Source organism: Pieris brassicae, chromosome 2, assembly GCF_905147105.1.
Source record: "Pieris brassicae chromosome 2, ilPieBrab1.1, whole genome shotgun sequence".
Classification (NCBI taxonomy): Eukaryota; Metazoa; Arthropoda; class Insecta; order Lepidoptera; family Pieridae; genus Pieris; species Pieris brassicae.
Genome location: NC_059666.1, coordinates 12,557,587 through 12,575,592, shown reverse-complemented (window position 1 = coordinate 12,575,592; position 18,006 = coordinate 12,557,587). Strand labels below are relative to the sequence as shown.

At 34.5% G+C, this 18,006-nt stretch overlaps 2 protein-coding genes across 17 annotated transcripts in view; one reads left to right on the top strand and one right to left on the bottom strand.

The window, feature by feature from the left end:
* The window catches only part of LOC123717730 (MAP/microtubule affinity-regulating kinase 3-like), a 104,060-nt gene extending 99,635 nt beyond the window's left edge, over positions 1 to 4,425 (top strand). For 14 of the 16 annotated variants that reach the window (XM_045673984.1, XM_045673978.1, XM_045673973.1 and 11 more), the window contains 5 exons: positions 29 to 100; positions 1,700 to 1,759; positions 3,285 to 3,390; positions 3,987 to 4,146; positions 4,233 to 4,425. In XM_045673984.1, coding sequence (XP_045529940.1) covers positions 29 to 100; positions 1,700 to 1,759; positions 3,285 to 3,390; positions 3,987 to 4,146; positions 4,233 to 4,291 — 457 coding nt within the window. In that variant the 3' untranslated portion in view covers positions 4,292 to 4,425. The remainder of the gene's footprint in view (positions 1 to 28; positions 101 to 1,699; positions 1,760 to 3,284; positions 3,391 to 3,986; positions 4,147 to 4,232) is intronic. The other 2 variants (XM_045673937.1, XM_045673954.1) reach the window with 2 other exon arrangements.
* A 3,143-nt stretch (positions 4,426 to 7,568) lies between these two features.
* Positions 7,569 to 18,006, bottom strand: LOC123720243. Its single transcript, XM_045676782.1, has 5 exons — positions 18,000 to 18,006; positions 11,689 to 11,781; positions 10,584 to 10,718; positions 10,467 to 10,478; positions 7,569 to 10,127 (listed from the first exon to the last, which is right to left on the bottom strand). The coding sequence occupies exons 2-5, from the start codon at positions 11,740 to 11,742 to the stop codon at positions 7,569 to 7,571; spliced, it is 2,760 nt and encodes a 919-aa protein (XP_045532738.1). The 5' UTR covers positions 11,743 to 11,781; positions 18,000 to 18,006.

Genomic DNA, 18,006 nt, shown 5'->3' with positions numbered 1-18,006 from the left:
TCTATTAAACAAGTTATATAATCACCAGTCTGTCGGTGTTGGGAGATTCAACTGGACGTCAGAAACCACGAATTTTTTCCTCTCTGGATATACAGCGGAGGTACACGCGAATCGTGTTTTGTTTTTATTTCTAACAGTTTTTATATTGTCTAACCCTGTATGGGGCATTTGTGGCGAACACAATGGACCTGATTTTTAAATAATGCTTTTTTTTGCCAGCCCAAATACTAATTAATGCATCAATTCTATAACATGTTAATGTAGAACGTTTGCAAGCGATTTTTGTAAGTAGTTGTTTTTTTTTACTACAGGCCACAAGTGAACCATATTGAATTGCATATTGATAAGTTAAATCCATAATTTGATAGTTTTCTAGTCGATTTTACAATCTCTATTTGTATTTAGGGATTCGTATGTTATATAGTTGATAAATACGGCAACGTATGTAACCATACCAGTGATATAATTGCTATTTTTTTTATTATTAATTTAAATTTGTTTTATTGTTATATTCATATCTTAAAGCGTTTTCAGCTGTTTATGAATATCGGCTAGAAAACAAATATATTATTTTTCGGTTTTTTTGAGTGCGTTATTTTCGGGGGAGAGTCTAAGAAGAGATATGTTTTTTGCATGCATTTTTATAATTTAACAATTTTACATTACCTTAATTTAAGTTTAATATTCTACTCAATAATCTAGTACAAATGCCAAATTTAATATTAAAAGTTGTTCTAACCAAAGATTTATTAAATTGTTAACTAAATTCTAATTATATTAAAAATATGGGGTAAAATAGTCATCGGAAGCAGCTCCTAAATTTGAACCAAATAAAGTTCATTCATCAGTTTTGGTATTTTCTATTAACTTTTAAACAGATATCTAAATACCGCCCTAAACAACGAAATCTTTTAAAATGACCTACCCTATTTTCTTATTCAATTTTAGAGTAAAAAACCGGAAACACTTAAGTTATGATATACGCAGAATATATTGTATATTAATGAAATGAAAATGAAACTTAATAGCTATCTAAAGTACATATTGGCTTAGGGGCCGTCCAAGTATTACGAAAGCAGATTTACTGCAATTTATCCTCCCCCCATCTTGTAAGCAAAGCTCTCAAAAGTAATAGTGTACTATGTACGTCTATGTATAAACGTATTAATGTTTTGTAGGAATCCTTGAAAATGCATTTCGTTTTCAAGACATATAATAATTGTCGACGTAATCACCAAATAAGACAACCAATTAAATCTCTGCCCCCTCCCTATAGTGCTTACGTAATACTTGAATGGCCCCTTATTGGCTCGTTAAGTTCAGATACGAGACCCGCCCATAGCATGACTCCATATGAGTCATATTTTGCATGAAATCTCGACTCTGAATATTGCCCTGAACGTTTAAGCTATGTTAGTCTCTTGCATCTTTAGAAGTTGTAATCCTTTAGCTGCTATGCGAGGATTTATGAAGCTATGAGCTCACAGCACTTATTGAATTGAATTCTATTACAAGGTATTTAAGTGTTACATCTGTGAGTTCATGGTGACAGGTAAGTAAGGCATGTTGTGACCGATCGCTTGTCCGCAAATCATTTTTCATAGAATCTATATCAAGCTTTCATTTAAGCTTAATATAAATTTGCATTATCGCTCGTCGCTCGCCCCCTAGTGTTAGTTTTATGTTTTTCTGTTTTTAGGCCCATGGATGGTACCACCCCGAAGCATGCGGTAGGCGCTAGCCCACAAAACGTGCTTGGGTAATTAACCATGTTATTTATTGGCCCCCACAAAGTACTTGACGCTTTTGAAGCATTTTTCTCGCAAGTTAGCTTCATCATTAACACTGTGACGTCACTAGATCTTGTATGTTAAAAAACGATTCGTTGTCGATGTTCAATTATTTTTTGAATTTTTAAATAGTGGCCACAATGAGTTTACTTGTTTTCTGCATTTTTATTATTCGTTTTTTGAATTCCTATAATGTGTTTTTCCGATTAAGCGTTATATAGATATATTGGGATGGAAAAATATTGCTTCAAAATCGTTAATTCTAATAAAAGTATTTGTGGGGGCGTTTTATTTTCAAAATTTCAAAATTCGAATGTTTCTTTAGATGTCGTGTTTTTTTTTTAATAATTGGCTTATGATCATTTCTTAGGTAATTGGTAAGTAAAATATGTTGCCAACTTTTTATTAAGTTTGAAATTTGGATATAATCTGTAATTGTCTATAGCTAGAATAGAGTATGCACTGTATTCTTGGGTATTGTACTAGGCTTTGTAAACGAGCTACAATTTTTAAAATTCTATAAAACAATCATTGTAATTTTAAATTGTACATACAATACAATACAAAATATAAAAAAGGCTAAAAACTAAATTATATACTAGAAGTGTTTGTATTTACTGTAATATTAAGTCCTAAGGTATTACAGAAGGGAGACAATCGCTTGAAATCGTGAAAATCAATATTTTTTATGTCCATGTTTTAAACGAAAACGAAAACATCGGCATTATACGCCTTTTATGACACAGATATCAAAGGCCATATTCAGAAACATGAGGCTAAGAAGCGCCATTTTGATATTAAAACATGTCGAAAGTTATAACAATTGAAACTCTAAGCCGAGACTCTTTGTCAATGTGATTATTATAAACACTCGACTACGTAGCCCGTTTACAACCGCCTATATGTTAGAACTTGAAAAACAAATGTGTCGCTTAATTATTGGTCCATGATTTCAAGCTCTTATGTACTCTTAATAAATATAATAGTCATCACATCAGTCACACATCGGCGTCGTACGTGAATATTGGCAATTATTATATATATTAGGGTACGGGACAGGAAGGACCAATCACAATTAAGAGACGCGACTGTTTCCTAACTTTCTAACCACCTCGCTTGATGTCGGCCATGTATTTGGCGTAAAGAATGTGCATAATATCTAATATGCTTAATCATTCATTCCATTTAGCATTCATATTAACGAAAACTATTTTGTTTGAATTTGTTTTAGTATGAGGCTTTTCGTTATTAAAATAAATCATTGTAAATCCTTTGTTTCGAATAGCAAAGAGATACTGATTATTTATATACAAAAGCTAGTGGTGATATTCCGGCAGGCTCATCACGACACTTCTTTGTTTTCGTGCCTTAATTTCAAGGGACATCAGTGACACGGTTAAGAATGTCTAAATTGTGAACTCACAGCCAATTTCAGCCCACAATTGATAATTCCGTGATCTTTGTATATTAACGTAGACATTTATGTATTTACAGACAAGGTACCGAAGAACAAGTGAAACCCCGTGTACTGAGATTCACTTGGAGTATGAAGACGACGTCATCGAGAGATCCACATGAGATTATGTCGGAAATACGAAAGGTATTGAATAATGTATCAATCAAAGTAAAATTGTCCTTTGGCTTTTAGTGTCTAGTAATTTTTCAGGTCGTCTCTATTTGAATCCTCTCCGGCGTCCTTAGGTGGGAGCTGGCCAAGTTTATCGTAAATCTATTAGCGTTAATTAATTACGTCAATACAAATTGTAAAATGGTCATATACAGAACATTAAAATTGTTGTCCCTTATTAATTCCCAAGGGTCAGAATCAGCGGAATTACGTTTGTAAAAGTTAACCTAGGAATTAGGTACATTAGGCTGATCAATAATAAAAGCATTGTTAAGTGCCTATCTGGTACCTAATCCACATTGTTCAGGAAACAGAATTCATGTTCACCATTAGTGTCATGTATTTTAGAAAAGATAGCTTGTAACGTATACCATAGAAAATGTATTATAAAAATGTTCTGTGTTGTTCTGTTCCAATTTAGTTTTATCTTCAGTGAGAAAAAACTTTATCTTTATATACCGTATCGTATTTCTTTTAATGTTCGTCTCGAATTTCCTTAACATCGGTAGCAAATTCGTTTTGCTAATTTGACAAGGACATTGCATCTGTAATTTATTTAATTTTTTTAGGTTTTAGACGCGAACAATTGTGACTACGAACAAAGGGAGCGTTTTCTCCTTTTGTGCGTACACGGAGACCCGAATGCCGATTCGTTAGTTCAGTGGGAGATTGAAGTTTGCAAACTGCCTCGATTGTCCCTTAATGGCGTCCGCTTTAAGAGGATATCCGGTAAGTGAATCTTTCACTCATCCCATGCAGAAGATTTTTATTACTGTTGTGCAATTATTTTAGGTTATCAACTTTTCTTCTTTCAGGCACTAGCATCGGCTTCAAGAACATTGCGTCAAAGATCGCGAACGAACTCAAGCTGTGACTGCCCGGTCACGGCCGCCGGAGACGGAGGCGTTTCGCCCCGGAGCCCCCGCCCCGCGCCGACAGTTTGCGCCTCTCCACCGAGGACATGGTGCTCGTCGCCAATGCGGGGCTTCGGACCAGCTCGGGTACCCTCGCCCACTATCTTACCACCTGCCCTTCTAAGAGCGACTACTTCAAGCCGATACGCGAGTGTGATATCCGACACGCGGCCAGCACCCACGCGCTGAGACGCGTCCGTACTCCCTCGCCGCCGGAGCCGGAGTGCGACTGCCTCCCGACCGAGCCGATTCCGCCGCCGGAGCTGTTCGATTTTTGAAATTTCAAATTTGTTTTTTTTAATCCTTTGTATGAGATTTGGTTTTGTGGTCTGTGTGATGTGTTAGTTTGTAATTTATGATCATAAATATGGTTGTCTGTACCTACGCTTTTTTTAAATTATTTTTTTTTTTATGAATTGAGTAACACGTCTAAGTGTCTAATTGAAATGTACACTGGATTACTTTTTGTACGAAGACATACATACGACACAACGTACGAACTATGAAACCAAAGTTATTCTAATCTCATACTTGGGCTGGTTACGTGCATTAGTAGGTAATGCAAATATTCTGCGCAGTACAGTCTATCAAAATTGTTTATTTTTCTCTTGTTTCAATGGCGTTCGACTTTAAAAGTCACAGATAAGTTAAGCTCACAAGACAAGAAACAACCAGAGTTAAACAAAAACCAAATTCGAAATTTGTGTTTCAAAAAATCGAACGCCAAAAAATGTTTCAATTATTGTTACAGTTATGTTTTTATTTCGAATTTTAGCAATAATATTGTTATACACTTGAGAGAAGCGATGCAAACTGTCAATGTCACATAGAGAACCATAGCTATAGTACTCTATGTTTAATTAATCTATGGTAAATATAATCATCGACAAAGTGTAATCTAGGTGATAATTCCTTTTTTACTTTCAAATGTACATATTCAACGCGTGATATTTCATCTTTACATAATTGCGTTTTTAAAGGTTTTCAAGAATTCAATCTTAATATTAATGATGGCGTGATTTGCGATGTGCCAAGATGGACTTTCAAAGGCCGGTGTCTTTTTAATTCGATTTTATGATTTTATCTAGTTTATTTATACGCTCTCATATATAACGCCGTTGTAAAATACCATGAACGTGAAAACGTGATTATTTTATGTAGATAAGTGACGAGCTGTGATGTCACGGACGCCATTTTAGTTCAGATGTCGCGTGATGTTTAAACTAAATTTGCGTTTTGGTATTCGCCGTTCGAACCGTGGTTTGTGCTATCGCTTAATTATTAATTTACTTATATTAATAATGTAATAATGTACAAAGTGGGTTCGCGCTCAAGATACAAGTTAAAGCTTAGTGTTAATTTTTTCCAATGTATTGAGTATATACAAAAATGAAATGCAAATGGCTGTCGGATGAAATTAGGTTAATGTTATAATACACTTTTGCTACTGAATTTATGTATCGCTTGAGATGTACTCTCCTTTTTGACGTCACTTTAGAACATTTTAATACTATTTAATTTATGAAGTACATTTATCGACCCTTATTTACGTTCTTTTTGATTTTATTATACTGAACTTTTACTTTGTCTGATGTGACGCCAAAACAAAGATCGAATTCAATCGTAAATGACAGTCATCGCGTTTTCTGCGTCTATGCTTCAAATATTGCTCAGTCTATGGCCAATGTCATTTACGTTCGAATTTTAAATAGGTAAATCGCAATTGGTTGGCGCTTCGTTCGTTTTTTAGAAGGGAAACTGACAGCTGTTAATGTCGATTGAATTTAACAATTGATATAGCTGTCAACTTCATAAAAGGAATATCCAGCGTCGGCCAAGTTTAATTCTACAATAGTTAATCTGTGTGAATATGGTTATGCGCGATCGCGGTTGTCTCTTTCTAATGTAAGGCTGAATTAGAAAAAGTCACCTTTCTCACTCTAAAATGTTTGAACTGTGACCGGTAAAGACAACGTATATAGCAATAATTGTATTGTGTTAATCGCAAACTGGGTTTTAGCCTTTTCTATCGTGTGATGCTTTCGGATTTATTGTTTTATGTTAATTTTCGTCGATATATTGTGTGTGATAAATGCATACTTACTAGACATAAATTAATATAGGATGTATGTATGGCGATCGCGTTTTCTAAATAATCTTAAATAAGCGTAGTGTTATACTTTTACATGAAAATCACAAATCTGACCTGTTCGCTTCGTTTATCGCCATTTCGAGTTTTATAAATCTTTTACTATCTCGAATATTCCATAAATTGATGAAAGATTATTGTTTTGTGCCATTGCTGAAACATGTTTAAAATACAGGGTAATCTTTATTAGTTTTAAAAATTGTTAACACTTTTTTATTGATTTTCGCTCAGAATTGAAATGAAGTGGCGATGTACGAAGCGGAACCACAATATAATAATGATTACATACTGTAGTATATTTATATAGCTTTGGTTTATATATTGTTTAGTGTAGAGTCGGCCGCGCCTCAGTCGACTGTGGCGTTTGTGAAAAGTTCAACTGGAAATAAATTTTATTTTTAATTCCATAATATTGTTTTTGTTAACCCTATCCGTTATTATACGTGGTTTGAATGTTGAAAAAAAAATTTAGGTAACGCCATCGCTGAATTACGAGGCGATTTCATGCGCATGCGTTAAACGTAATATTGTTTACTTAAAAGACCCTAAGTCGTATTGGTTACGAAGAGACTGGAAGCAGACAGCTGATGGAAAGGAGACAGTTGCAGTGTATCGTCAGGCATCAATATGATACGGGATTGCCGTAGGTCTTATTATTCACGCAGTGTTAATGTCAAGACAGAAATATTGTGGTGCTCGTAACCAAATAAAATACACACAAAATATTGTAACAATTTATTTTCAATAATTGAGCAATACAGTCTCTAACGTAATACTTTTACACTTAAGACTAATTTGTTTCGATGCGTAAAGAAACAATAAATTAATATGCAATAATAAAAATACATGTCTGTATAATATGGAACATAACTTGAATTGCAAGATACTATTATCGGCGTAAAGCAAAATACAATACAAACATTTCCTACATATAATTACTAAAGACTTAAAATTATTATTACTAAAGGATTAAAGCTCTAAGAATATTAACAGAAAAAGTTCAAAAATAATTACGAAGCTTTAAACCTGGACATGTTTTTATAACTAATACTTTGTACAATGGGTGTAAATTATAAACCTAGGGCTACTTAATTCTGTATCTTTATTGGATTTCCATCTAAATCGACTTCCGTACTCGGTATTAATGGTGGTTTGAATCCGCCATACTCTATTCTTAAATTTTTAGGGGCTCTATCAGTTCTTCGTTTATCGGAGTCCTGATTTTTCTCCCAAGTAAAATTATATGTTTTGGTAGGCGGGGGACCGTAATATTTCTGTTCACTTTCTATATAGTTTGAAGGGAAATAGTTCTTATCTGTGGAATTTATATAAGAGTATGTTGAGGCGTACTGGTTTCCCCACAGCGTCGAATGAATGGGAATATTTTGTTTGTACAAACTTTTCAAATACTCATCGCTAGCTTTTTGAACTTGATAATTACGCTGGGACTCGGCTTGGATCTGCATATAATTTTGGAGCTGTTGGTTTTGCTGAAGAGTGGAAACTTTTGGAATGTACTGTATTGGATTTTGGTATCCCTTTCCATATCCATTGTAAATTGGATCAATCTGTTCAAATTCGTACGGCGTGTCTGGCTTTTGCTGGTATGGTACCTTAACTTCAACCGGATACGGTACTCTTCTTTCAACAATTCTGTCCACCGGATACGGTACCCTTTTTACCACAGGATAAGGTTTATCAACATATTTTGTTACTACGACAGGCTTTTCAACAATTTTTTCAACGACAGTATTTACTGGGTATGGTACCTGAACTGGTACCTTTTTCTCGACTATTCTGTCAATGTGTACTGGATAAGGCACTTTTTTCTCAACAATCCTGTCAACTGGATACGGCTGTGGCACGTGAATTTCATAAGGAACCGGATGCGGTACAGGTACTTTAATGTGCTTTTCGACAATTTTTGTAACTGGTTTTTCAACTGTCACTGGTATCCGTCTCTCTACTGGGTAAGGCACAGGTACTTTCACTTCGTGGTGGACGGGATACGGTACTCTCTTTTCCACTGGATAAGGCACCGGAACCTCTTTATGAACTATTCTTTCTACAGGTACTGGTTTTTCAACGGGTACTGGATAGAGCACCTTTTGCTCTACAGGAAAAGGTACCGCTACAGGAGTTGGTATAGCTACAGGATGTATTACATTCTTTTCAACGGCATATGGTACGTGAACTGGCCTATCAACGTATACTTTATGCTCGACAGGATATGGAACCCTCACTTCAACCGGGTATGGCTTCATTACCTCTACAGGGTAAGGTTTATCGACGTATCGAGTGATCTCTACCGGTTTTTCAACAATTCTATCGTATCTCACAGGAACAGGTACAGGTCTATCTACTGGTACCTCTTTTACAACTTCTACTCGTTCTGGGTATGGCACTTGCTTTTCAATATATCTGTCGACGAATTTGGTAACAGGAACTTCTTTTTCAATTATAATTGGCTGAACTATTTCATGATGATAATTTCTATTATCTTGTTGTTGGTTTGGATTTACATGAACTTTACTGTAAGCATTGCCTGATTGTTCATTATCATTAGAATTCTTCTTTTGTCTATCGTTATAGTCTGTATTTTGATTAGGTTGAGCATTATTTGTTTCTGAGAATATATATTGATTATGCTGGACATTACCATAACTATAAGGTCCATTAAAATTTCTACCCTCATCCATATACTCGCGATGATATTCAACATCGTTTATATGAGTTATTTCAATAGGTATTGAATGTTGGATTTCTATTATTGTTCTTTCCTGTTCAGGCATGGCTGTATCTGGGATGTTTTCACTTTCAGATATGTCGTGGTCTTGATAATCGGTATTATTTGCTTCCAAAAGTCTTAGAGCTACCGTGATTGGTGTTAAATAGTTCTGGCTGATGGGTCGAGGAGTGATGTTAACCAAATCTTCGTCAGAAGTTTCACCGACTTCATCTAAGCTATTTCTTACTCTTACCAGTTCATAACCATCTTCCAAGTATGGAACCATTGTAGATATCAAATTGTTAACAACCTTTTGTTTAAAATTGTTTTCATTTGCATCTGAGACAATGATTGGTGATTTAAATGTGTGTTCATTTAATTGTTTATTATTTCTTTCATTCTTTATATGTTGTGTTTTAGTATTTACAATATTTCCATACTTAGTGGAGACTGAGACATGACTTTGAGGGACAGTTCGCTGTGAATCAAAGGTACCTTGAGATCTAACACTGAATCTTGGTTTTGCTTTAATTAGATCATCGTTTTGAGTATATATGGCGGATGATTCTTCGGCGTGATTAATTTTTAACAAGTCTTCATTTGATATTAAGTCCTGCGTGGAAGCTACAAGCCGTGATATACCTTCTTCTTCAGTAAATGTTACGGAATTAGGTGTAGTGGATCCAGATGAACTTGAATAGTATTTTTTTTCATTTCTAGCATTACTTCGTGGTGATTCAACTTTAAAGTTAACTGTACCTCGATTTAGAGGTTTTATTTCTTTTTCACCGAAGTGTCCGTCTACTGTAGTCAAACCATTTGACACCTCTAATTTAGCGGATTCTTTATCGATATTATTTTTCTGTTTCTCATCATTGTTTGAACAGTTAGAAGCCTTAAATACTTGTACTACTTCTATCTGACCATTTGGTTTGTTAACATTTTCACTATATGATTGAAGTGTTCCTTCATTTTGATTATTATTCAATAAGATCAAGTTGTTCTGGTCTGGCATAACACCGTTTTTATGTTGAACGTAGTTGTAATATTCAGCTTTGGGCAAATCGTTAAAGTATATATTAGGTATTGGATTATATTGAACAATATTTTGATCTGGAATTATATGAAATAGTGGCGGTTGGTTAGGAGGTGCCGTGTAATGAGTTTGCAGAAGGAAAAGTTCAAGAGGATTTTGTACCGCACGCAAATCGGCGGTGGCACTTGCTTCTTGAATTTCATTTGGAATTCCGGGACTCACTTGAGAAGATATCTGAAAATGTAAATAGATATAAGAACTATATTATAGAAAATGTTAATTATACTGCTTTTGCCAGAACTTGTACGTCCACTCGAAGTCTATATTTGCTAAGCCAACCTGAGAATCAAGCTCTAGTGCTCGACGTCCTAGGGCGAAGTTTGACGTAGTGCTATGCTGTGGGCCTTTCGTGCTAAACGCCAGCGCACCGTGGTAACCACTTCCATCTGCTATATAGCGGACTTGTTGCTCGGACTGAAATAGGCATCTTTATTATAGTGACTAATAATGTTTGAGATTACGTCATGCGTTGGAACATTTCTATATATACTTCTTTTATTAACTTTTAGGGCTCACAAAAAATTGTCCAATTTAAAAATAAAGTCCGCTAGACTTACACTAATTTACAGCTGCTAAAACTTCAAATATATTAAATGAAATTACTAATCCTATTAAAAGTTTTCATAGTTTCATTCGTTCTTGAATCATCGCCAATGTCGTAAATATTAAGTAGACAGTGCGGTATGTATTAATTGTATGTATTCTGGTAAATGATCCGTTGCGATGCGTATATAAATTTTAATGCATTTTCCGTGATTGAAAGTTTTACTTTAGGAAGTAATATTTCCCAATATTTAACCGATAAACAGAAACTGACACTGTTAACACTAATATGTTTATCAATGGTGCTACATTTTATGTCTGGGCCTCAGATTACTGTATTTGTTGCCTGTCACACACCATCGGCTATATAAGGTTTCCTCACGATGTTTTCCGTCACCGTACAAGCAAGGGTAAACTGCACATATAGCTAGAAAGCACAATCGGGGATCGAACCCACAACTTCAGGGATAAGAGTCGCACGTGGGGACGACTAAGCAAACACTAGGTACTCTGTTAATACAGCGTGTATTAATAGAGTAGTGTTTACAAAGGCAAAATACAATACTGACAATATTTCTTTAGATAATCGATTGTTTTATTAAAACCGTTAATTAGACTTATTAACGAATTATTTTAAATTGATTAATATAAATTCTATGTTTGTTACTTGAGTTTATTGCATTACAGCTTGCAAATGTGACAAGATATGTGATCCCATTCAAATTTAAATAAAATTATAAAGAAAACAAATATATATACCGATTTTCAGATTTTAATCTTAGTTATTATGCCGTTATTAAACCTAATTTTCGTAATAGATATAGTTAAGGGTTTTACTGACCTGAGGAAGTCTGACATAGTAATGTCCAACAGAACCCGGGCCTTGTTGTCGCATTTGCCAGCCCCATTCTGCGACTCCATTGCGGTCTGAAGTCTACAAAAATAAATTAATTTAATCGACAGTCTATAAGCTTGGTTATTAATTTCTTATAAATAACAGTATAACAACATAAATAACACAATACCAGAGGGCTCGCAAGTGGTCTTGCTGAATTCGCAAACTTATCTTGAAAGACCCTAAGTCGAATTGGTTCGGATATAAATCAGTGGGTTGCTGCTTCCATATAGTGGTGGTCGAATTTCGTATTCTGCTTCGACATCCGATGCTGAAACTCTGGTATTAATCCGAACAACTCCTCTAAACAAAAACAGCGGTAGAAAATGCAGAGTGATCTACGCAACCCCAAGGGATCAAGCCGCTTGGAAATGGAATAATTGTTGACGATTCAAATGGTAGTTAAATAAGCAGCGATGTTGTGTAAAACATCAAATTTGGTTTTACACAAATAATAAGGATTAATCTTAATATCCCGTTAACGTGAGCTTTATCGTTGCAAGAATCACCTCAATAAAATGTACGTCTTAAATTCAATAAGCTCTAACTCAAAACATCTCGTAAACAAATAAGTGGACTAGACAATTAGATAGCTGCATTATGTAAGCTTTATCTAGTTCATTTAACATGACGCAACATCGAAAGCACGTCAATTAATCTTCCACAAAATTGTTACATGTAATACATTCCATAATTATGTTTTTATTTCATCAATTGGTTCCATGCCTTTCATTTCTAGTGGAGTATATTTTATCAATCGCGAGTATTATGATTAGTAATGACGTTCTATAATCACTAGTAGTATAGTTCTATAGTACTAGTATATTTCACTTAAATCACCAGTTATGTAACCTAATAAGTTGCATATATACAGGGTGGGCCATATGAGCGTTGGCAATTTAATTCTTCAATTTCTCGGAAACGCGTGGCGCTGGACGGCTGGGGGTAGTGTTGTTAGCTGCGCCGCTTCTTGGAAATTTAGTCGCCATGGAGCCGTACACGGGAGCGCAGCGATCATTTTGCGTCCGAGCGTATTACGAAAACAATAAATCGGTGATAACTGCACGACGTTTAAACACGGTTTACGCGATTTAAGTGAAGTTCCAAGCGCCAATGTGATACGGAAATCGATCAGAATGTTCGAAACAACCGGCTCAACACTACCAATTACGCCTCGTGGTCGCCCAGTTTCTGCAAGATTAGCCGACGTTGTGGAGCGAGTTCATATTTCAGTTCAGCGAAACCCGCAACAGTCAACAGGTCAGAAGAAGAAGAGAAGCCAGTCTTTGGACATCAACAGAACGACTTTACGACGAATTATGAAGCGTGATTTGCATTTGAAGGCTTAAAAGATGCAGGTAGTCCAAGAATTAAAACCAGATGATGCCAATAACCGACTTAACTTTGTCAATTTGATGCTTGAGCGGTTCAACAACGTAATGTTTTGTGATAAGGCCAATTTTCACCTTACAGCCTAAGGGCTGGGATATCGTCGTTATTATTGGGCCATACTTTTTTGAGGACGAAAGAAGGCCAGCGATGACGGTTAGAGCTAACAATAATTGCAACATGACTTTCTGGTACCAGCTTTGCAAGAACTTCAAGGCAATACCTCGAGGATGTGGTTTCAACAGGATGGGGCCACATGTCATACGGCAAGGGTATATAGCTGCTGAAAAATGTGTTTCCCGGAATACTCATTTCGAAAAGGGGGGATATCGAATGGCCACCACGTAGTCCCGATCTCTCTCCATGCGATTATTTTCTATGAGACTACCTCAAATCGGTAGTGGGAAAATATTCGGGAAAGTAACAAAATACCGAGAACAACTATTCAACAAGTTTTCCAAAACTTGCGACCTTGGTTCCTAGAGTGCAAAGCAGCCGAGGGAAGTCATTTGGACAGCACTATTTTTAAGCCTTAAAATTCCTATGTTTCTACTTTTTAAAAATACAAATATATTTTAGCTATGTCTCGTAGTTCTTTTTTAATTGAATATATAATTAGAAGCGTAAACGAAATGATTCTATTCTACCTGAAGCCAATATTGAACGCTTTAATTTTATCATACTTATACATTGTACTTTAACATTCCCGTTTCCTATAATATCCATTAACATAGGTGTCACAAGATTATGAGCTCTTCAATAAGTCAAGTTAGATTATTGTTAATCTAGCTTCGCAACCTCACTACGCGTAATGTTATCTTAGTTTTAAGCTGATGTTTTAAACCATTAAAGTCAGTTGTTACAGCTGCAAACAGTGTTTTATTTTATTAGGTTAGGTTATTTACCTTGAGTTAATGCTTGTGTATCCAGTTGTGTCCCTTTTTTATACATTTGCGTTATTAACATGCACATTAGGCAAATATTGATAAAATCCGCGAATCAGAGTTTTAAAATTTTGATAAATTTTGAAAAAATAGGTATATAGTCTGTAGTCGTCACTGTTAAGAGAGATTCAATAGATAACGCGCATAATATTTTACTTATAAAATAAAGTTGACTAATAATTTTCATCTTCATCTTTCAAGCACCTCACGCCTCACAGCTTTTTAGACCTAAATATATAAATTTGTTTCTAAATAAAATAATTATAAATACTTGAATTTTTAAGAATAAGAAAAGTAAATCACGTAATAACAAGTTGCGGAATGTAACTTTCGTAATGTTAGACCACTTTTACTGACTCCGTTCGTATAAGAGCCAACTTCCTGCAATATTTGTTGCTACTGAATCATTTATTAAGATATGACTATATGTTCGTAGACCAAGAGATGGGCAGACTATATAAAAATAATAGGATACACGATTTCGACAAGCTATCTATCAATAGAAATAATGGAAGGAGCTGAAAGAGGCCTATGTGTTACAGCATACGCTGATCGCCGAAACCGGAACATCTGCTGTGTTTTTTAAGTTAGTAAATGTAAATAAAACATATCTTTATATCTATTATACTGTGTGTCACCAATAAAGGCTTAATAATAATATATTCGTAAGTACGATATAAATATAATGGACATCTATTCTATGCAAAATCGCATCTATATATAAAATTAAAAAAATGTTGTTGTGGATTTTTGAAATAAATAGAGCGTAGTCCATAAATGTGATGTGATAAATTAATTTAACTAAAACCTATTCGGGCAGAATTTGTTAACGGCCTTTTGTTATGAGACTTCAATAAAATCACATTTCAATTCCCCTTAAATAATACTTTCCTACGAAAGTAAAAGGTTTTTTAATCAACAAATGTGGACGCTTGACTATCTAAATTATATTGATTAATCTAAAGAACGATGTTGTTTTAAGATACGATCTAATCAAATAAATGCCCTTTATTATTTAAGTGTACCAGCTCCATAAAACGTCGAAACTTTCACTTGAGCTTTACCGAGCTTTATGTAAGCTGTCTTATTAAACTTCCTGTAATTCAATTCTTATTACTACTCATATGTTTTAAGACTACCTATATCGTGAGATTCTGTTAATGTTAGTGCGTCGTAGTATATTTTTTAAATAGTTTAAAATACCAAATACAACGAAACACAAACATAATTCCACGTAAAGTTTCTTTGATCACAGATAACTATTCTCCATAAGACGGGAAACAATTCAAAAGGCTGATATATGAAAAATTAAGCATAGTATCGGTTACAAGCGATCTCTAGAGTTTTATGGAAAATAGAAGTATGTAGACAGTTTCTTAAAGAGATTACGTGGCCGTTCATCAACCAGAAGGACTGATGAAATGTCCTCAAAACTGTACGAGGTAATAAGGGATGCGCTGAACAGAAACTGGTGGAAACAGATAGTCCGCTCAAATTTCCTCGCTGACCACGACGCTAAGACATGAGTTATCGACTGAAGAGAGAAATCTAGATTCTTAATAAAACAAAGATGTTTTTGTATCGTTCCGTTTTCTAACGACATCTAAATATATTATAATGCTAATCTTCAAATTATTGATACCACGACGATCAGAAACTCCGGGACATTGATAGAATATAGTTTATTTTTTGAAGTTTATAAATAATATACACCTATACAGTTCCTAAGGGCCACTTAAACCAGTTTGGACTAGTCATATAAATTAAAAGTAAAAGTAGATCTATTGTATGACATTTATATATATACGTTTAAGAATTAAACTCGAATTAACTAATAAAAAATCAACAATAACTTAACAATCATTTGGGTTTTATTTAAAAAATCGTTAAATTATTTACCAATAATTAATATACAAAATATTTTCCATGCCATATATTTAATGAATTCATGAAATTACTAAAAAATACTAACACAGTTCTTAAGTTAAATAAGTTCTATGAATTTTTAAATTTTATTAATTTCATAGTGTTAGCTTATGCATTGTACTGTTAATTTATAAATTTAAGTTTGTTGTTTATCTTTAGAGTAGAAACTGTTGGGCCGTGGGGTTCAAGAGCACAGGAGCTTATTAAAGATTTAAGTTGGCTGGTGCCTTCCTCGCTCAACGAATAAGTATCGCAATACATACATTTAAAGGTACACTGCCATAGGGATTACTATTTAAATTTGTTTTAAGTTTCTTTTTAATAATTAATTTGCAGGTTATGATTTTATCCGTATGTAGCATGATTAAATGATTCAAGTATTTTGTTCTTACATTAAGGATTGCGAAAGGCCAATCTGGACTCAGTCCTAGAAAGGAATGTTTATTGTGACTTTTCTTACTTATATTTTTGTTACCATTGTTAAGCGCCTATCTGGTAAAAATACTATTAAAACCTAAAATTGGAAGTGTAATTTTATTTAGTTTTTGTAATTTTACACCATAATTGTCACGTATTTGATAATAGATCGTAACAAATACTGAAGACTATGCATTATATATATTGTAGTGCACTTTAATAAATAAATAAATAGGATGTGACCACGTTTAACAGTGACAGCAACACCGATATTTCTAAGGGAAAGATTTACAGTTGTGACTTGACTATGACTCTCGTATGTTTCAATTCATTTTCGTCATCATATCCCAACGTCAATGTGTGTCAGACAAATGCGTGTAAATGCGAAAAATAATACATGAAAAAGATACAAAAATAAGATATGAATAAAACTATAAACAAAGACTATTTGCAAGTTATATAATTCGGAAGGGATTATACAATAACAATAGATGATTTATATCCGATATAGGAATGTGTTCAATGATAGCTAAGCTGACAGCGCGATCACGAAGACAAAACCAGACAGATTAACTCGTTTACATTTTTAAATGTAAAATACATTCATGGAATATTCGTATATTTGTGCGACTCGTAGTTATAGAACACATCTCACCCGACGCTTCCTGGTTTAGATTCACAAATCAGCCCGGCATATGGTGCTGCAGCAGGTATCTAGTTTATTTATTGTTACAGCAAATAAACAACTTATATACATATATAAATCTTCTGTGCATGTGTTCGTTATTAAACTCCTAAACGGCTGAACAGGCTGATGAAATCTTTTGGATTGTTCAAGAGGAGTCCAGAATGATTTACAGTTTTAAATGTTTTTGTATGTAAGACATGTGTAGAGGACATCGTCTGTCGGATCCGATGGTTTACATATATATCTTTATATATTATAGCTTATTCTATACACAATACGTACATGTTACATTTCCTGCCTCTTAAACAATAGCTTACATCAATCATCAAAAGAATGGTGTTCATTTAGTATTTCATTTAGAAACCGTGTCATTAATTTGTTGAACAATTAATTTCTTTGCGTTGTTTAGATAATAGGTATGTTGCATCATTGCAGCATCAGTGTTAAGTAAAAAATGGTATGCATCCTTGGTTTAGATACATATTTATGTTTTATTTTACGTCGGATTTACCTTGCCTTCTGGTACTTCACAAAAGAATAAAAATAAATCAGTTCTACAGCCTATTTAGGTCTGGGCCTCCGATTTCTGTATCTGTTTCATTATCATTAGGGCACAAACGGGCAGGAGGCCGATTTTATATAAAGTGATACCGCCCGTGGACACTCACATTTCCAGAAGGCTCGCAAATGCGTTGCCGGCCTTTAATTGGTACGCTCTTTTCTGGAAGGACCCTAAGTCGTATTGGCTCAGAAATGGTTCAGTGGGCAGCTGGTTCCACATAGTGGTGGTGCGCGGCAATAACTGTCTTAAAAAACTCTCAGCCGCAGTACGACAGACGTCGAGGTGATACGGGTGGAATTTAATGTTAATTAAAATTAAATAAATAAAATACCTTTTGA